Source organism: Eucyclogobius newberryi, unplaced genomic scaffold (genome assembly GCF_026437365.1).
Source record: "Eucyclogobius newberryi isolate DKJ021-1_F unplaced genomic scaffold, fEucNew1.0.hap1 SCAF_19, whole genome shotgun sequence".
NCBI classification, from domain to species: Eukaryota; Metazoa; Chordata; class Actinopteri; order Gobiiformes; family Gobiidae; genus Eucyclogobius; species Eucyclogobius newberryi.
In genome coordinates, this window is record NW_027315823.1 from 34,048,465 (window position 1) to 34,070,254 (window position 21,790).

The window sequence follows — 21,790 nt, forward strand, 5'->3', positions numbered from 1 at the left end:
TGTATAGGGAACGAGTCAACAAAGTTAGCGCTGTGATTCCTGGCCCTGTGTGTAGTTTGTGTTTAGCTTGTTTGTAGTTTGTAGTTTGTGTGGAGCTTGTGTGTAGTTTATGTGGAGCTTGTGTGTGATTTGCTGTATTGCCTTTGTTGTGCGCCTCTAGTTGTGACAGCGAGTTGACGGCCACTTTGCAGAGGGCGCAGTAGAGCAGTTTTTTGGCCTTCTCCTCCTCAGACTCTGCAGAAGCGGGACTGGGGGCCGGAGAGGGGGTTTCTGTCACTGCAAGGGGCTCCGCAGGGGGGTCCACAAGGGGGAGAGCGGCCGGTGACGGGGAGCCGGGTAAAGGACTCTCTGCTGGGCTAAACGGAGGAGTCGGAAGACGTGGCGTGGAGGGCGAGTCTGAGCTGGGAGAGCACTGACTGTCATCTGAGAAAATAATTATTTGTAATTATAGGGCTGTACAATAAAATTTCACCAAATTTAGTATCACAATATTCATTAGTTCAAAGTGACGTGACAAAATTGTTGCTACTGCCATCTTCAGGACAACAGCTGCATGCTCACTGTGGGCTGTACCAACAAAAAGTCTCAAAACAAAGAAGAAATGTTACTGGGGTCAGGAGGGACCAGAGGACTTACAGAAATTACTCCAGACTGAGGCTGAGCTGTTTGTTTCTGGTAGTTAGCAGCTGGCTAATGCTAGTTTACATATTATTGTGTGGCTATGCTAATAAACGTTACCCTACTTGCAGACAGTTTTTTTCAAGCCTCATTTCCAACTATGTTATAGTTTAGGATGAGACATTTTCAGTTGTTTTTCATAACTATCTAACAGCGGAGTGGCAACACCATGAGGTGAGGTCTTCAACATGGAGGTGACAACAACTAAGTCACCTGACCAAAGCCCATATTTTAACTCAGTTGTAATCAAACAATAGCCTGCTGTTCACTCAAGTCCCGTCATTCAGATAAAATCACATTGGAATTCAAATGACTTTCCCCCTCTGGTTTTCTGTCCCGTCACCTCACAGTTCTATCGCAGTCTAACCTCTCTTTGGTAAAACACTTCCAGGTAACGCTCACCTTGTTTGTTTTGGTCGGGGCTCGGGGGGCGGAGCGAGGCGTCTGGGTTCTGTCGCTCGCCGTCCTGAAGTCGCCCGCTCTTGGTCGTCTCGATTCCCTTCACTCGACGAGCGTGACGGTTTCCTTTGTAATGAGCTTCAGCCTGACTCTGGAAAGAACACGATACAACGGAATACTTTCAAAATGCAGGTCAATTTTAAATATCAGGAATCATGATTTTGCTTGGATTCCACTTTTCATTTTATTCTAATTAAATCAAACTATATGTTTGAATTCCAACTGACATTCTGCAAACTGAGAAGATCACAATGACAAATTAGTATACGTATACATTATTTTTTGCTGAAGAAATTATCTTCATATGGGCTGTTCTTACTCTTTATACACACAAGGACTGAGCCATATGATTAAAAAAATATAATTGTGATCTGATATTTTGTTATTCAGTAATAGTTTGTTTTATCCAACTTTTCTCAGCATTTAAGACACTTTTCGCCAACTAATCTTCATCTTCTTTGGCCTCGGTAACCAATCACAGTGAAGTGTGATCTCCGGAAGAAGCAGAAGTTAAACAGTGTCAAACTACAAAGCTCACATGAATCGTGATCAATTCAAAAGTCTAATCTATGTAATTGTGATCTGAACTTTTTGTCATATACCGTATTTTCCGGACTATAAGTTGAACCGGAGTAGAGTCGCACCAGCCAAAAAATGCATAATAAAGTATGAAATAAGGTTGCAAGTGTGAAAATAACAAATAATATCACATTTAAGTCGCTCCGGAGTATAAGTATAAGTATATAAGTATAAATATAAGTATAAGTCGCACCCCGGCCAAAACTATGAAAAAAGGTGCACACTCTGGTCCGGAAAATACAATATTCTCTTCCCCTACAACTAGGAATGAAACAATAAACAATGACTAATAGCAATAAAAAACAATAATGATTTGTGGTAAGTTTTGTATAATCATGAAAACCGTCTGCGCACTTGCGCTGTAGTCGACTAAAGAGTGAGTGTGTCAAAAGTGTGAAGTATTTCCATGTATCTGACCCAAACTGTACTTAAAATAATACCACTGCACAGGAGTTCATGCAAACCAACTATTTTTAGAGAAAAGTACTAGTAAGCCGCGTATATATATAGATGTATAACGTGATTAAACTCATGATTCACTCCAAAATCTTAAGATAAGATAAGATATTCCTTTATCACCACATGGGGAAATTTCATTGATGCAACGCAGGTAGATACAGAGGCAGATACAGAAGAAAAGAACAGATCACTTATAGGAAGTCTAAAAAACACTTTCAGTAGAAGATCTCCTATAAACAAAAACTCCCATAGACAAATAAATAAATACATAAATACCATTGCATGTGATCACGACAGTAATTGCACATGAATATGTGTCACGACAGCACATAGATTGCACATGAATTTCACAGTAATTGCACATATGACGGAATTGCACATGGTTAGGTCAGTATTGCGAGTGTTCAGGACTAACAGTGTTTGTTATAAAGTCTGACAGCAGCAGGAAGGAAAGACCTACGAAACCTCTCCCTCCCACAGCGAGGGTGGATCAGTCTCTCACTGAAGCTGCTCTCCAGAGCGGAGAGAGTGTCCTGCAGGGGGTGACACTCATGGTCCAGCATAGATGTGAATCTAGCCAGGACCCTTCTGTCCCCCACCTCCTGCACCGAGTCCAGAGCACAGCCCAGGACGGAGCTGGACTTCTTGATGACTTTGTCCAGTCTCCTCCTCTCCCTCTCTGTGATGCTGCTGCTCCAGCAGGCCACACCGTACAGGAGGGCTGATGCCACCACAGAGTCATAGAAGGTCTTCAGGAGTGGCCCTGTCACTCCAAAAGACCTGAGTCTCCTCAGGAGGTAGAGCCGACTCTGGCTCTTCCTGTACAGTGCGTCTGTGTTATGAGTCCAGTCCAGTTTGTGGTTCAGATGAACACCCAGGTACTTGTATGAGTCCACTCTCTCAATGTCCCGTCCCTGGATGTTCACTGGTGAGGGGGCAGTGGGGTGGCGTCTGCGGAAGTCCACCACCATCTCCTTGGTCTTCCCCGTGTTGATGAGGAGGTGGTTCCGCAGACACCAGTCCACAAAGTCCTGCGCCAGTCCCCTGTACTCCTTGTCATCGTCGTCCGTGATGAGTCCGATGATAGCAGAGTCGTCAGAGAACTTCTGCAGGACACAGCTGTCCGTGCCGTGTCTGAAGTCTGCAGTGTAAAGGGTGAAGAGAAAGGGCGCGAGGACAGTGCCCACACTGCAGGTCCGAGTGTCAGACACACAGTCCCGGGCTCTCACAAACTGGGGTCGGTCTGTGAGGTAGTCCAGGATCCACTCTGCCAGGTCATACTCCACACCAGCCGTCTCCAGCTTGTCCCTCAGGAGCAGCGGCTGGATGGTGTTGAAGGCGCTGGAGAGATCGAAGAACAGGATCCTCACAGAGCTGCCAGGCTTTTCCAGGTGGGAGAGAGAGCGGTGCAGCAGGGATGACGGCGTCCTCTACTCCGATGCCAGGCCGATATGCAAACTGCAGCGGGTCCATGGCTGAGCTCACGGTGGAGCGGAGGTGGTCCAGGACCAGCCGCTCCAGTGTCTTCATCAGGTGGGACGTGAGAGCCACTGGCCTGAAGCTGTTGAAGTCTTTGGTGCGCGGTGTCTTAGGCACAGGTACCAGACAGGAGGTCTTCCAGACCTGTGGTACCACCCTCAGCTTCAGGCTCATGTTGAAGACATGCTCCACAACTCCACACAGTTCATCTGCGCAGGACTTAAGGCGCCTGGGGCTGATGCCATCAGGTCCTGCTGCCTTCCTCACTTTAATCCTCTTCAGCTCACTCCTCAGTTCAGTTCAATTCAGTTAATTCACTCCAGATCTTCTCCTTTTTGCTGCCCCATAGGAATCTTTTTAATTTGAATAAAATAATTACTCCACTAACAAAAACATTGACCAATATTTTAGTCATTTGGTTATATTTCCGTACTTCAGCCACTTTAATAATTTCCGTTAATCACATTTACATCAACACTTCAATATCATCCCCAGCATATCTACAATCAAGCCACTTTTATCCACTAGTTTAAATCTCCTCTCTCATCAAAGTGACTGGAAAAGACCTCCACTCTCACAATCAAGCTGCCGTTCCTTTGATTACATCACTTGTGGAGGGCCATATAATTAGCTTGATTTTCCCAGAATGCTAAATCCGTCTCGGTTCAGTCACAGCAGAGGAGCGGCCGGAGGAGTCCGCTGGGTTTCTGATGAAGATTAGGCTCTCCTATATTTCGCTTTTGTCGACAAGTTGTTCTGTAATCACTGATGTGCTCGTGATGGCCGCGGAGAAGGAGGGATTATGGGAAATGCAGTTTTATGGCGAAATGTGACAATTGAAGAAGGAAAACCGAGATGAGATTTTCAAGTGTTTGTCTACTGTTTTTCATATTTAGATGTAAATCAATAGTGTACAAAAGAGTGAGTAAATAAATAGTGATGCAAATGAAATTCTAGCTTTTAGTCGGTCAAAAACTTGGACTGAAAGAAGAGGGCTGTATAAATGTACAGTTAGATTTTAGACAATGTTTAAAAAGAAATAGAAACACATCTGTTAGAAGTAGTACTTGTTGAGGATTTGTCAAATATTTCAGCACAAAATCAAATGGTGTGTAAAAAAGTGTTAGCATTTCTCTTGTATGCAGAAAGCAGAATGAGCTCCCTGTGTTCCTTTGTCAGATTACTATCCTTCTGTGGATAAAATGTGTTTGTTTCTTTCGATATGTGACGGCTAATGCAGGTCAGCTCAAGTTATGATTGACTGATAGATAGTTATCATAGTTAGTAGAGGTTTATCACAAATGAGACTCGTTAGGCTTATTCTACAATCAGCTCATCATGTCTGCTCTTTTTGTATTTGAGAATAATTCTGCATTATAATTGTTATCAGTGTGAGCAACATAGACTATACAACTATAGAATATAGAATATAGAATATAGTTTAGCAATGGTTTGATTTGAACATGGCCCTGTGGCCCTCAGAGGCAACTGTTGTTGTGATTTTGGGCCTTACAAAAATAAATTGATTTAATTTGATTTGAACATATTATTTCATCTGGGACACAGACGACTTAATGCCTTACATACGGCTCCTTCAACTTCAAACCCTCCCAGGACTAAGCCTTACATACGGCTCATTTAAACCCCCATAGGACTAAGCCTTACATACAGCTCCTAACATACGGCTCCTTTAAGCCCCCTCAGGACTAACCCTTACATAATGGCTCCTTACATATGGCCCCTTTAAATTTGCTCAGGACTCATACCTCAGTATGTGAAGTAAGTGCTCTGTGCCATTGAGCTGTATGGATTATCTGCTGTTCAGGTTGTCAATAGGGGGCAGCATGTGTCGGGTACAAGTGTGGAGGTCTGAGCGAGCCATAGTATTCGCTGAGTGAGACCCTTATAGCCCCGGTCTTTATTGGTGTTGACAGATACACAAGTTTCACTGAAACACAACTCCTGCTGCTGCTGCTGCTGCCGCCAATGTACTGCGATCAGACCAGAGATCAACCACAACATGTAACATAAGTACACACGCAAACTTCTCCTGTTTAAAATTCTGCTCAAGGTGGGCAAATGGTCGAGGGAGTTGGAATCAAAGCATGTGCAACGCCCTTAACCACTGCACCACTGGCCAAGCACAGATTATCTGGTGATCTGGTATTCAGTATTAAACTGTAACGTAGATTATGTAGTTACATTTTGTTCATTCAAAAAGGAGTCTGCTTTATTTAAAGTGCAACGTTTGGGCCCTTTGACCTTCTTCAGACAAATGGACCATCAAACTCTCCCGTCTACTGTTCTTTTTCTGTTTCGTTCATTGTAAAACGCAATATTGATCCGACTTTATTGATGAAAAATGTCTACGTGACATTTTTGAACCCTACATGTATGACCCTGAATAGAGCAGTGGGCGGGGATGCGGGGTGGGTGTAAACAGGACAGTGCAGGATTACTCAAACATGCATGAATAAATCGAAATACTGTGAGAAAACTAATGACAAGGAAACGTAATGTGGTCAAAAGCTCATAAAGGTCCATTTGACAAAGTACATCCTTTAAGAGAAACAATATTCCGACTTTAACATTTGATGGTGGTCTTCCTCTCAAAGAGCTTCTGTTGGGGTCATTCTTCATTCACTTCTCAGCGAGACTCACACACTAACGAGCACACATGGACGAGGTGAGCAGAGGGGGCAGTACTCAGTGGCACCAACATGAGAAACCTACTTTTCATAGTTTTCTGACAATCCAATCCACTTTATTTATATAGCACGATTTATACAACCAGAGGGTTCCAAAGTGCTTCACAGCAAGGTAAAATAGGATAAAAGTAATAAAATAAGATATAAAAACAAAATCAAATAGAAAATTTAATCAAACAAACACACTAAAATCAATGGAATAAAAATAAACAAAATAAAATAAATAAAAAGGTGCTGCCCTCCCAACACATATAAAACATACAATCAACACACTACATGGTGTTAAAAGCCAGAGAAAACAGATGGGTCTTTAGAAGCGATTTAAAAAGAGGCAGTGAGGAGGCTTTTCTTATGGGGAGTGGCAGTTTGTTCCACAGTTTTGGAGCTGCCACTGCAAAGGCTCGTTCACCTCTGACCTTTAGCCTAGCCTGTGGCACTGCCAGGAGTAGCTGATCAGCTGACCTGAGGGAACGGCTGGGAGTGTAGGGGTGTAGCAGCTCGGAGAGGTAAGGAGGGGCAAGACCATTTAAGGCTTTAAAAGTAAATAAAAGAGTTTTAAAATGAATCCTAAAATGAACGGGCAGCTAGTGGAGTGTAGCTAAAATAGGCGAAATGTGCTCATATTTTCTTGTTCCAGTTAAAAGATGGGCAGCAGCATTTTGGACCAGTTGGAGACGAGCAATTGAGGACCCACTAACCCTCATAATAATAGAGAGCATTGCAGTGATCCAGCCGAGTGGTGACAAAGGCATGGATTACGGTTTCAAAATGCTGTCTCTGAAGGACTGGTTTTATTTTTGCCAGCTGCCTCAACTGGAAGAAGCTTGACTTCACGACAGCTTTTATCTGGCTGTCCAGTTTAAGGTCTGGGTCCACTTTCACCCCCAGATTGCTCATGATGGTTGCCTTTAAGTATTCTGACACCATACTCTTACCTTACTGCGCTGGTCCGTTTTGACTTTTGTGTTGTAGAGCTCCAACGATTCAAGTTTCACCACAGAAAATACCAAAATGATGGTGCCAAATGTAGTCTAAAAAGCCTAGATAATGCATGATATTGCCTTTAAGTATTCTGCTTTTTGAGCGGCTAACTCTCAGTCATGTTGATGCTTCCACTTGACACTTTGAGCGCCTTCGATGTCAGGCTCCAGAAAAATCAATGTGTCAATCCAATAGAAGCAGCGACACATTATCCAGAATCTGTCCTCTCTGTTCTGTCTGACGTTTGCATTGACAGAGAGAGCTACAGAAATGCCACGATTAAGAATGAAGATGTGGAGAGAGAGAGAGAGAAAGAGAGAGAAAGAGAGAGAGAGAGAGAGAGGGAGAGAGAGACACACACGCACACACACACACGCACACACACCCACACACACAAAGAGACAGAGAGAGATGGAGATAGAGAGGGACAGAAAAAGAGAGACTGAGAGAGAGAGACAGAGAGAGACATAGAGAGATGCATTCACACTTTTCACGTCTTTTTCTTTTTCTCCTCCCTCTTCTTTTCTTCTCTCCCTGTCTCTCTTTCTCACTGCCTTTTGCTCTCTCAGCCCTCTCTGTCCCGCTTTTCTTAACTCTCTGTCTTTCTTTTTTCTTCTCCCTCTCTGTCTGTCTTTCTTTTTTCTTCTGTCTGTCTGTCTGTCTTTCTTTTTTCTTCTGTCTGTCTGTCTGTCTTTCTTTTTTCTTCTGTCTGTCTGTCTGTCTTTCTTTTTTATTCTGTCTGTCTTTCTTTTTTCTTCTCCCTCTCTGTCTGTCTTTCTTTTTTCTTCTGTCTGTCTTTCTTTTTTCTTCTGTCTGTCTGTCTTTCTTTTTTCTTCTGTCTGTCTGTCTTTCTTTTTTCTTCTGTCTGTCTGTCTTTATTTTTTCTTCTGTCTGTCTGTCTTTCTTTTTTCTTCTGTCCGTCCGTCCGTCCGTCTGTCTGTCTGTCTGTCTTTCTTTTTTCTTCTGTCCGTCCGTCCGTCCGTCCGTCTGTCTGTCTGTCTGTCTTTCTTGTCTCTCTGTCTCTTATTTTTTCTACCCCCTTCTTCTCCTCTCTATTTTTCCTTCTCTCTCTGTTTCTCTTTCTTTCTCTTCTCCCTCTTCTTCGCTCTCTTTCTCTCTGTCTCTCTTTCTCTCTGTGTTTTTCTCTCTCTCTGTCTCTCTCATTCTTTCTCTCCCCTCTTTTCTCTCTCTCTCTGTCTCAGCTGGGTCGGGCTGCTCGGACCCTGTGGAACTTTTAAAGAAACTGATCACAGCACGACACTGTGTACTGTGTACTGTGTACTGTGTACTGTGTATTGTGTATTGTGTATTGTGTATTGTGTATTGTGTATTGTGTATTGTGTATTGTGTATTGTGTACTGTGTACTGTGTACTGTGTACTGTGTACAGCACACTGGTGGTGGCGCCAGAGGGGTTTGAGAGTGTGTGGACAGTGAGGAGGGAGCCGCTTTTACTTTTGGAGATGTGAAAACAGGACTGATGATGTTTAACTAAATTCTGTGTGTGTTTTTAAAAATGAGCTGTCAATAAATGTGAGTGTACAAGTAAAAAGTGTCTCTTTCCCGCTTCTTCTCTGTCTCTCTTTTTCCTTCTCTCCTCCCTCTTCTTCTCTCTCTCCGTCTCTCTTTTTCTTTCTCTCCTCCCTCTTCTTCTCTCTCTCTGTCTCTCTTTTTCCTTCTCTCCTCCCTCTTCTTCTCTCTCTCTGTCTCTCTTTTTCCTTCTCTCCTCCCTCTTCTTCTCTCTCTCCGTCTCTCTTTTTCTTTCTCTCCTCCCTCTTCTTCTCTCTCTCTGTCTCTCTTGTATTTTCTCTCCTCCCTGTTCTTCTCCTCTCTCGCTGTTTGTCTTTTTCGTTCTCTCCTACCTCTTCTTCTCTCTCTCTGTCTTTCTTTTTCATTCTCTCCTCCCTCTTTCTCTCTCTGAGCTTCTTTTTTTCTAAGCAAGATGTGCTTTGATGTTTTATCTATAGAGCGACAGAGGCACAGAACACAGAGCGAGTGCCAAATCTGTTGTGGAGGGAGAGCCCTGGAAGGAAACGATGGAGGAGAGAGAGGAAAGGAAGCAGATGATACAGTGTTCCCTGTTTGTACACGCAGACGTATAGATAGAGAGAGAGAGAGAGAGAGAGAGAGAGAGAGAGAAAGAGAGAGAGAGAGAGAGAGAGAGAGAGAGAGAGATGATGAGGTGAGCAAACGGATACGTCACGTTGGACAGTAAGGCAAATGTGACGTGGAGGTGTGGAGTTGACCTCAGGAGAGGAAGAAGAGAGCAGGAGTGAGAAGCAGATGGAGAGAGGGAGAAATGCAGGAGAGGGAGGAGGGGAAAGGACTGGAAGAGAGACAAGAGTTAGGGAAAAATGGAGGAGGCAGAGGAGATGGTCAACGAGAGGAGAAAAAGACAGAGAGAGAGAAACTGAAGAGGGAGAGAGAGAGAGAGAGAGAGAGAGAGAGAGAAACTGAAAAGGGAGAGAGAGAGAGGCGGGGAGGGATACAGAAAGAAAGAGAGGAGAGAGAAGAAAGAAGGGGGATTAGAGGAAGTGATTGTGCAAAAGAAAGTGTAGTAATATGTATACAGAGAGAGAGAGAAAGAGAAAGGAGAGAGAAGAGATGGGGAAAAGAGAAACAGCACAGGGATGATGGAGAAGAGAGGGAAAGAGATAGAGAGAGAGGGCATGACAACAAGAAAGGCATAGAGGAGAAAATGAAAAGATGGAGGAGAGAGAATTGGGATGGATTGGTGAAAGAGGGAGAGAGAAGGAGAGAGAGACTGCGGTGCATGACGTCAGGTTTGCAGCAGAAGCAGCGGCTAATCTGTCCCCTCATAACGAACTGCATCGTTACAGAAAGAGTGGCGGTTTACTAAGGGAGAGAGAGAAGAGAGAAGAGAGAAGAGAGAAGAGAGAAGAGAGAAGAGAGAAGAGAGAAGAGAGAAGTGAGAAGTGAGAAGAGAGAAGAGAGAAGAAAGAAGAGACATGAGAAAAGAGAGCGGGGAGCTGTGAGTGAGAGCAGAAGATGAAGAGAAATGTCAGAGCTCTTGATCTACTTTTAAAGAGTCAATTTGTTCAAGGCTCTGTTCAGGCTTGCTCTTGTTTGGTCCTGGTTTGAGCCCAGTTTAGTCCTGATGTAGACCTGGTTTGGTCCAGTTCCATTCCTGGTCGAGCTTAGACTTGTCTAAGTTTAGCTGGAGGTTTTGTCCCAATTTGAACAGTGTTTGTACAAGTCTGAACCGTAAAAATGACTTTTTACCTTCTTTTCCTCAATGCTAACTTGAATAAGGCTATTACAATTCAAATACCATGTTATTTTTTACATTTAAAATACCACATTCAAACTAAAACTAAACATCCATTGCAGTTTTATTTATGACAATGTACAATGTGATGCCTGAGCGTGTTAGTGTTTGTATGTTTTGGTGTGTATATGTCTTGATGCCTCAGTAGAAGAGCAGGTCCTACATTATTTAAGAATGTCCACATCTCTCGAGTTTGTCTGGACACGAACAGCTCGATACTAAAGGCTTTCTACACAGGCAGCAGCAGACGCAATGTAAAATACTGTAATGGTCAGAAGCAGAAACATGCAACGGATGTGAATGTGTACCAAACAGCAGTGAAATCCATTATTCACTTTCATTCTCCTCTAATTGGTCATCATTGCTCTAATTATGTGACATGAAGAAAATCAAGATTTATGAATGATAAAGTACAGTTAATTTAACAGGTTTACTTTCATACATTGAATTAAAATAACTTATTTTTGCCTCTAAAATGGTCACAATTGTTATTTTTTCTAGCTCTTATGATTGTATTGTGACCTGAATAATAACATTATTGATTAACCAAATTCAAGCTTTAACATTAAAACAGAGAGTAAAATTTAAAATAAAACCACAACAAATATCTATTGTTTCTCCAGAATCCCGAGCGCTGTGTTTTATGAAGTCAGACTTTTCTTTTTGCTGTAGTTAAGGCTTTGAAAATTAGTTTAAGTCCACTTTTCATCGACACAATGTCTTGCAAATTTCATCATCAAATCTATAATTAATTTAGTCTACCAAATGAATGAATATTGATATGAATCACATTGCACAGCTTCATGGACCTCCTCCCGCTTGTTCAGACACTAGATCATTGGTGAAATGTAATGTTCTGGTGGTGTCTGGTGCTCTTTGATTGAACATATTACAATTAAAACAACATACATTTATTTGGAGTATGGATCTAGATGTGTTATATTTTATTTTTTTATTAGGCCTAGTAACAAAAAATATCTTGCAAAATATTCAACAAAGATTTTAGCCAACAGAATGAGCTCTGTATATTTGCGTGGGACTGGGTGTAAAATAAGATAGTGCCCCTCTCAGTTTCTCTGACCTTCACACTTTGCTGCTTCAGGGTCATATCCTTCCACACTTTACCTCTGCAATGTGGAACTATTTATAGCCCGTTAATCAGGCTATTAGATTTCAGCTATGTTGGCAAATAATCTAATTAATCACTCATATTATCACCAAATGTGAAGCAAATTGAAATGAATGAAATTTACCTCAGGTTTTGTTTTTCTTGTTGTTCTAACCCACTTAGTGATCATCTCAAAATGGGTTGAAACTGAAAATACTTAATTTTTTTCGTCTCTCTCTAGACCCCCTCCCCCCCAAAAGACTTTGTCTGGCTTCACATAAAATGTTACGCGTTGATAAAACGATAGTAGCTTGATAGACCCTGCTCACCTCTAGTGAACATCCCTGAACATCCTTTGGTAAGTTTATATTTAGAAGTTATGAACTCTCCAAATAATGTCTCCTGTCGCGCATGTTTGTTTACTCAATCCACATGGTCTACGGGCCCTACGGCACATCCCATTCAACCCAAACTGTGAGATGACCACATTGAGAAACCTGTAATAGTCAATTGCCTGCGTTTAGACCTTAGACCTGCTGTCAGACTGACAGAAGCAGAATCTCACGTCTTCTGTGATTGGCCGAAACCTCATGCGGGTTTGTGTTGGTCCTTCTTCCGGGCAGTGCGTAGGCACGTTATTAGAGCCAAATCTCTTGATCATTTGCTGCGCCGCGTCTTGCCGCAAAAAAGCTTTTCCAACTTTTCGGCACCAGCCGCGTTGGCGACGGCGACGCCCACCGCGCGCGCCTGTGCGGGCCACAGCGTGCCGTGCTCCCCCTCACGCACCCGCGTACTCCTCGCACGCGCTCGCCGCCTAATGTTGGCCTAATGTTCGTTGCTGAGAGAGTTTTTTAGCATTTCAAAACAATGACTTCAAAGTATTGAAGCTTCAAAGCAACAAAAGACCCCCCCCGCTTCAACCCATTTTGAGATAATCCCTTACCCATATCATGCTTATTACACACAAGTGAAAAACAATCTGACACTGCGCTGACATTATCTTATTACAAACCACTTTAATCATTTAAGACCCGGAGGAAATAAATTGTCCGTGTGAAACAGTTTCTAATTTCCACACCAGGCTCAGCACTAACTTTTATTTAACCTTAAATGAATAGACATTGTGATTGAATGTATTCAGACATTAAACCTTTCACCCAAGAACTGACAAAAAATCTTCAACTCAAAAAGGAATGACTACTTTTTGAAACTTTTTGAAACTTTAAAGGTGCACTAGCTTTCCCATTTTGAAGCTTAGGGCAGTTTATGTGATACCTTGCCATACATACAGTTATAGAAAAGATATCTATTCCATGTATCTGGTCCGTCTGAAAAACTGCAAAAGGTTTTTAGACTTTAAACCATTCAACATGTTAAGACACAAACTGGTTCATTCCAAGAACAAGATGCCCACACAAAAAACAAACTGCACAAAAAACTGTATCAACACAGAAGGCACTCGAATTGAGGTTTGCAATGAGCTGTGCATCTTCAACTTAAAGCCACAAATCCCAGCGAGAAGGGATGGATTGAAAAAGGTGTGAATGAGGCTTTTGTCGTGATAAAAAAGAGACAAAAATCTTTCTTTAAACAGAAATGGTGGTTTTATGTATAATCTACCTTCTGTTTACAACCGTCTGCTCAAACATTGGTTAAGTAAGAAATGAATACAGTCCAATGCCTATCAGGTACTTAAAGATGGTGTACCTGATTTTGAAACTATGAAAGGAGGAAGCTAATCTCTCTCACCGTATTCACATGTATAAATCTTTTGGCCAATAGAACCCTTTTCAGACAGAAACATGAATCAACTACCCTTATCAGCTTTCACATGGCTCATAACATGTTTTACAAGTAGATCAATACAGCCCCCAGTGGTCTGATTTTGACACAAAATGGCTACTTTGACAGTAAATTTATACAAAACAAAAACAATAGGCAAAGCAGTTTCAGGTTATAAACTCCTAACTAATCTCTCAGGGTAGTATAATTCTTGCTTCTCAGACCTTTAGATCGAAAATGACGTCCAGATTGACATCAAAACCTCTCAGTTTCAAAATCACTACCTCTGAAACTGTTTCATAGCATTTGTAGACAAATGAGGGATTATACCGATTTAAATACATGCTGAGGATGTGTTAGTCGCTCAACCCGTGCAGAGCCAAGGAGACATTTAAGAGCCCTCTACAAATTCCAAATGGATTCACACTTTCAATCTGCTGCCCTGAATCGGCTCCAGTGGGGGAGTGTAACCCAGGAGCGGATCTTCAATGTCCACATCATGACTTACGATGTATTTGTTTTTGCTCTTCACTTTACACCAGCAAACTTTTAATGAGGCCACTTGAATCACAGCTCCAATGTTTCACCACTGCAAACTAATCTGTGCCCCCTTTTCCCTCTTCCCCACGCCTCTCTCTCTCTCTCTCTCTCTCTCTCTCTCTCTCTCTCATCTTGTCTCTCTCAGCCTTTCTCGTCCTTTGTCTAATTTCTCTTGATCTCTATCACCTCTCGCTTCTCTTTCTTTTCTCTCCCCCTCTATCACCTTCACCCTTTTTCATCCATCCTCTTCTTTCCACTGTCCTCTCTCTATCTTTCTCTATTTTTTCTTGATCTCTATCCCTCTGTCTTACTCTCTCCTCTCTCTTCCTCTTCTCTCCCCCTTTCTCACCTTTACCCTTCTTTCCATCCCTCTTTCTTGTCGGTTATTGTTCATCTCGTAACTCTTTCTCATCCTCTATGCCTCCCTTTTGTCTCTCCTCTCTCATTTCCTTCTTCTGCTCTTGTCCCTTTTGCTTCTCTCTCTCTTCTCTCTCCTCCTCCCCTCCCTCTCAACGTCTTTCAAATCCTCTTACTCCTTTCTCTGGCTCTCATCTTTTCCATTCCCTCCATCACCCTCTACCGTCGTCCCCTCTTCCCTACACCTTCCTCCCTCTCTCTGCTCACTGCTTGTCTTTCCTCTCTCTATTTCTATCTTTCTCCTCATCTTACCCTTATATTTCCCTCTATCCTAAAAAACATCTCTGTCCCCATGCTCCCTCTTCTGTTTCTCTCCTCCTTCTCCCTCTCTCTTCTATCTCATAACCTCTATTTCCCCTCTCTCTCCTCTCCTTCCCTCTTGCTCTCTTTCTCTCCCCCTCTCCATTCCCCCCTCATGTCCTGTCCTTAACACGTCCTCGAGTAGCGCTGGCTGTCAAAACCGAATTCCACAAATGTTCGTCGTCAGTATCGACGGCGTTAAGAACAAGATCAAGTTCATCCCCTCGGTTCAAACGACTTCTTTCAACAAACACGACCCCCAATCAACCAAATGTGCTTTAATAAAAACGACTGTGTGTCAACGGTTCAACAAAAAATGAGATGACAGCGACGAAGACGGTTCACGTCGCAGCACTGTGGTTCGGTAAAGAAATATGAGAATACGCAATTGGTTTTCGCTGAAGTCGGACAGACAATTTTCAGCTGTTTTACCCTTACTTCGTCTGTCAGCCCCAGGGCAGTTGTGGCTGCTGGTCTGTCACGACAACAACATTTTGTAGTGTAACGTATTGTTCCAAAAAGCATCACAATGAACCATGAAAGTACTCCCAACGCTAATCCTGGATAATCCGACAAAACGCTTTTCTAAATGAACCATAACGTAAAGAGCATGCAATAAATGAATAAATACATTTCAGAATAAAACATTTATGAGTCATAGATGTAAAGGATTCAACCCTTCACAGCTCAAATGTTAATGCACAGCAAAAAAGAAGAAGACGTTTGTCACTAGTGCAAAGAAAGTCCAAACGTTATATTGTTAATGTCTCTGTTATTACACAGAACGTCGACGGGCTGCTATAAGACAATATCAATCCAAGCCATTATTAGGCCCGAGCGCCACAAGCTGGCGAGAGGCCTATTAATCTCGTAAGGCCGTGCGAAGCACGGCTGCGAAAGTGCGCACGTAGTGCGCACGAAATCGAGCGCGAAGCGCTCGCCCACTTCCAAACACTCACTAACGCACTCCTCCACGCACGCCCCGTGCATACTAATTAGTAGTAGGAAAATGGAACATTACCGTTGTAAACGGGCGAAGCCCGTGCAAAAGTGCGCACTAAACGAGCACTTTACATTGAGATGACGACCGCGAAGCGGTCGTCATCCCCATGTAAAGCACTCATTTGCGCTAAGTAGCTCACGAATACGTTCCCCATCTCTTGCATGTTCCGTGCATATAAGCATGTAATGCAAAAATTGAACATTATTACTGTATAGAGGGCCAAAAACACAAAGTGGGCGGAGCCCACTTAAAATTAACGAAAGTACCCGTCAGTGACCAGGGACCCACACCATGAGGTAGGAAAGCGCGAGCGCTTTCCGAAAATGTATAGTTTATGATATTTGGAAAATGGGAAACATTGTTTTCGCATCGGAATATTATTAGGCCCGAGCCCCAGCAGGGCGGAGGGCCTATTGCTCCCGCAACGCTGCCGAAGGCAGCGTTGCAACTGTCTGACCAAACATGTTTGGTGCCCCGTCGCCCCTGGCAAGTACAGTGAACTAGCCCATGCCGAAGGCATGGATCATGCATACTTACTCCTGCTATGACAGAAATAGTCAACAATTAGTGAATGGGCGTAGCCCATTCACTAATTGTTGACAACAGCAGCGCGAAGCGCTGCATTCCTCCAAAAACCCTCCTGGCATCGTCCCGTACGCGAGAATCCATGCCGCAGGCATGGGCCATGCTTGTATCTGCTCAAATCAATGGAAGTCTATGGGGAGTGGGCGGGGCATCCCGACGGAATAGGGAGTGACGAGCACGTAAGCGCTCGTAATGATGATTCCACCCCATGGCGGCATGGGGAAGGCTTAGAGCTTTCAAACGATGTATAATTTGTTGTTATAGTGGAAACGGCTATATTGTTTTTGCTAAAAATATTATTATTATTATTAGGCCCGAGCGCCACAAGCTGGCGAGAGGCCTATTAATCTCGTAAGGCCGTGCGAAGCACGGCTGCGAAAGTGCGCACGTAGTGCGCACGAAATCGAGCGCGAAGCGCTCGCCCACTTCCAAACACTCACTAACGCACTCCTCCACTCATGCACGCCCCGTGCATACTAATTAGTTGTAGGAAAATGGAACATTACCGTTGTAAACGGGCGAAGCCCGTGCAAAAGTTCGCACTAAACGAGCACTTTACATTGGGATGACGACCGCTTCGCGGTCGTCATCCCCATATAAAGCACTCATTTGCGCTAAGTAGCTCACGAATACGTTCCCCATCTCTTGCATGTTCCGTGCATATAAGCATGTAATGCAAAAATTGAACATTATTACTGTATAGAGGGCCAAAAACACAAAGTGGGCGAAGCCCACTCAAAATTATCGAAAGTACCCGTCAGTGACCAGGGACCCACACCATGAGGTAGGAAAGCGCGAGCGCTTTCCGAAAATGTATAGTTTATGATATTTGAAAAATGGGAAACATTGTTTTCGCATCGGAATATTATTCTTTCTTTCTTTCTTTCTTTCTTCTTCTTCTCGGGACCAACCCCCCTATTTTTCACCCAGTGAACATTGACGAAAAGTCACAAAAATTTGCACACCTCTAAAAATCGTGCCTCTCTACATTCTGGCTATTTCCCTTTTCTAAAATAAAAAAAATTGGCGCGTCAGCGCCACCAAATGTACCAAAAATGCATTGAGAGATGGGAAATGACCCAAAAAAAATCTGATCGTAGAATCATGAAATTTGGCGCAGAGGTAGATGGTGACAAGAGAAGTAAAAAATATTATTACGGCAACGCCGTCCCCCGAACCAAATGTCGGCCATATTGCTTCAAAAATGGCTAAACATGACTTCGGAGTCTTTCCAAACGTCGTACTTTTACGAACTCCTCCCAGGGCGTTGGCCCTAAAAAGCTGAAATTTGGTGAAAATGCTACTGAGGAGTGGGACATCAAAAGTTATCCAAATTACATTGATACCTCTCACGGTCTCTGTGCGGCGAAGCCGCAAACTGTAACTAAAATTTCAGAAATCTCCCATATTTAAAATTTCTGCCGTTTGCGCAGATAAAGTCCGAATTGCGTCAAATTAGAATCAGTTGTTAAACTCTTTGCCCTAAACCTACTTGAAGTGAAATAAATTCATTTGGCGCCACAGCGCCCCCTACAGATTTTATATGGAGGTTAAATGTTTAGTTTTGCGAAATTATATGAAATTTGACACACAACTCAATTTTAGCATCCCCATCAAAAAAGTCAATGAGACCCATGTCATAATTGTTATGGCGTTGCCGTAACGATGACCGAAACCTCCCATGTTATTCCAATGGGGCCAGAACATGTTTACACTTTAGACTTTCACAAACTCCTCCCAGGGCGTCAGCCCTATTAACCTGAAATTTGGTGAGACTCATCTTCAGGACCATCAAAAGTTATCCACATTTTCATTCAAAGAGTCACGGTGTCTGTGCGGCAAAGCCGCACATTTTGCCAAGAATTCAAAATAAAATTGCTTTTTGATGGTAAAACAAAGGGGAGAACATGTGACAGCGTCACAGATTCAGCAGTAGGCGTGATAAAAGGACAATTGGGGCGCGTTAGCGCCCCCTCCTTTTGCGGCGTGGCGGCGGCGTGGCGGCGTGGCGAGGGCCGATCATTGCCGCTTGCGGCTATATTTATTATTATTTTTCTTGTTCTTCTTCAGCGCTTTGATCTCTAATTTGACCCCCTGAACATGCTCAAAAACTCACCAAACTTTGCCCAAAATTCAGAATCGGCGAAAAATTTTATTTTTTCTGGGCCATTTTTTTTTCCGTTAAAAAATGGCGCGACAGCGCCACCGACAAAAGTCAAAATACATTGCGCCTATGGGAGACGCCCCGAGGTCAACTTTGGCGTAAAGCTACGAAATTCGGGACACGCATTCCTCTCGTGAGGATAAACAAAAAAAATCATTGTGGCCACGCCCCCAAACTTACCCTATGGCCGCCATCTTCCTTTGAAAATGAAAACAAGCTGAGTTAGCCATTTTGTTTACGTCAAACTTTGACGAACTCCTCCTAGGGCGTTTTGCCCACCGACTTCAAAATCGGCGTACGTCCTCTGGACAAGTGGGGCATCTAAAGTTATTCAATTTTTTGAGATACCTTTTACGGTCTGTGTGCGGCGCAGCCGCAAAGTTGGACAACTTATTTTGGAATATTGCAGGTCTAAAAATTGCTCCCATTTGATCAAAACCAGTCCGATTAGGACCAAATTTGAATCAGTTGTTAAACTTTCTAGTTTGGACCAGTTTAGGCTGACAAAATTGAAATGGCAGTGATAGCGCCCCCTACAGAGTGACCTTTAAATTAACATTGAAGGTCAAAAATTAGTTTTACCAAAATTGTCTAAACTTTACCCAAAATTCTATTTTGCCGTCCCGATCACAAAAGCCAATCACAAAAATGCCTAAATTTTTACGCCGTAGTCGTAGCGATGACAGAAACCTCCCATGTTATCCCTATGGGAAAACCACAAAATCTCTCAAATTACCACATTTTTATGTTTTACACTTTAACAAAGTCCTCCAAGTGCGTTTTGCCCACCAACCTCAAAATCGGTGTACGTCCTCTAGACAAGTGGTGTATCTAAAGTTATCCAAATTTTAAGGATAACTTTTACGGTCTTTGTGCGACGGAGCCGCAAACGTTTCCCAGAATTCTGACTATTTGGCCTTCAGAGTGGCCTATAAACAATAGAGTTTTTCCAAATGACATGATATTTTGAACAAAATTCTAATTTGCCATCCTGATCATAAAAGTATGAGAGCCAAAGTCATATTTTGTACGGCGTAACCGTAGCGATGACAGAAACATCCCATGTTATCCTTATGGGAAAATCGTAGAATCGCTCAAATCACCACATTTTTACGCTTCACACTTTAACAAACTCCTCCTAGGGCGATTGTCCGATCAAGTTCATATTTGGAGAATATCATCTACACAAGCGGGGCATCAAAACTTACCCATATTTTGATTCTAAGTGCTACGGTCTCTGTGTGGCGGACCCGCAAATATATGTCAGAAATGGGAAAACAGCGAAATCTCTAAAATCACCACATTTTTACGCTTCACACTTTAACGAACTCCTCCTAGGCCGATTGCCCGATCAAGCTCATATTTGGGGAAAATCATCTAAACAAACGGGGCATCAAAAGTTATCCATATTTTGATTTTAAGTGGTACGGTCTCTGTGCCGTGGAGCTGCAAATATACTGTCACAAATGGGAAAAACGCTAAATCTATGAAATGTTCAAATTTATGCTTCACACTTTAACAAACTCCTCCGTGGGCAATAGCTCGATCAAGCTTTACTTTGGGAAATATCATCTACACAAGCGGGGCATCAAAAGTTATCCATATTTATATTCTAAGTGCTACGGTCTCTGTGCGGCGGAGCAGCACATTTGACTGACACTTGTGTTGATTTGCACTGGATTGGCCATGTCCAATGTGTCTCCGTCTGTCAAGTTCTTTTTTAATTCAACACAATAAGGGCGCCATCTTTATCAAGTCGAAAGCGCAGAGTCGGAAGGCCGGCGGCCCGCGAGGGCCGTTGGATGCCGCTTGCGGCTTTAATTTTTCTTGTTCTTCATCGCTTTGAACTCTAATTTGACCCCCTGAACATGCTCAAAAACTCACCAAACTTTGCCCAAAATTCAGAATCGGCGAAAAATTTTGTTTTTTCTGGGCCATTTTTTTTTCCGTTAAAAAATGGCGCGACAGCGCCACCGACAAAAGTCAAAATACATTGCGCCTATGGGAGACGCCCCGAGGTCAACTTTGTCGTAGAGCTACGAAATTCGGAACACACATTCCTCTCATGAGGACAAAAAAAAAATATTATTGTGGCCACGCCCCCAGATTTACCCTATGGCCGCCATCTTCCTTTGAAAATGAAAACACGCTGTGTTAGCCATTTTGTTCACGTCAAACTTTGACAAACTCCTCCTAGGGCGTTTTGCCCACCGACTTCAAAATCGGCGGACGTCCTCTGGACAAGTGGGGCATCTAAAGTTATCCAATTTTTTTAGATACCTTTTACGGTCTGTGTGAGGCGCAGCCGCAAAGTTGGACAACTTATTTTGGAATATTGCAGATCTAAAAATTGCTCCCATTTGATCAAAACAAGTCCGATTAGGACCAAATTTGAATCAGTTGTTAAACTTTCTAGTTTGGACCAGTTTATGATGACAAAATTGAAATGGCCGCGATAGCGCCCCCTACAGAGTGACCTTTAAATTAACATTGAAGGTCTAAAATTAGTTTTACCAAAATTGTCTAAACTTTACCCAAAATTCTATTTTGCCGTCCCGATCACAAAAGCCAATCAGACAAATGCCTTAATTTTTACGGCGTAGTCGTAGCGATGACAGAAACATCCCATGTTATCCCTATGGGAAAACCACAAAATCTCTCAAATTACCACATTTTTATGTTTCACACTTTAACGAACTCCTCCTAGTGCGTTTTGCCCACCAACCTCAAAATCGGTGTACGTCCTCTAGACAAGTGGGGCATCTAAAGTTATCCACATTTTAAGGATAGCTTTTACGGTCTCTGTGCGACGGAGCCGAAAACGTTTCGCAGAATTCTGACTATTTGGCCTTCAGAGTGGCCTATAAGCAATAGAGTTTTTCCAAATGACATGATATTTTGAACAAAATTCTAATTTGCCATCCTGATCATGAAAGTATGAGAGCCAAAGTCATATTTTGTACGGCGTAACCGTAGCGATGACAGAAACATCCCATGTTATCCTTATGGGAAAATCGTAGAATCGCTCAAATCACCACATTTTTACGCTTCACACTTTAACGAACTCCTCCTAGGGCGATTGTCCGATCAAGTTCATATTTGGAGAATATCATCTACACAAGCGGGGCATCAAAACGTATCCATATTTTGATTCTAAGTGCTACGGTCTCTGTGTGGCGGACCCGCAAATATATGTCAGAAATGGAAAAACAGCGAAATCTCTAAAATGACCACATTTTTACGCTTCACACTTTAACGAA

General features: G+C 42.9%; 1 protein-coding gene across 1 annotated transcript in view; it reads right to left on the bottom strand.

The window, feature by feature from the left end:
• Window positions 1-21,790, bottom strand: part of LOC140366086 (zinc finger protein 385A-like) — a 60,619-nt gene that overhangs the window by 2,906 nt on the left and 35,923 nt on the right. Inside the window, exons 4-5 of the mRNA XM_072452759.1 lie at window positions 1,081-1,228; window positions 142-423 (exon numbers count right to left, since the gene is read on the bottom strand). Of these exons, the coding sequence (XP_072308860.1) occupies window positions 142-423; window positions 1,081-1,228 (430 nt within the window). The remainder of the gene's footprint in view (window positions 1-141; window positions 424-1,080; window positions 1,229-21,790) is intronic.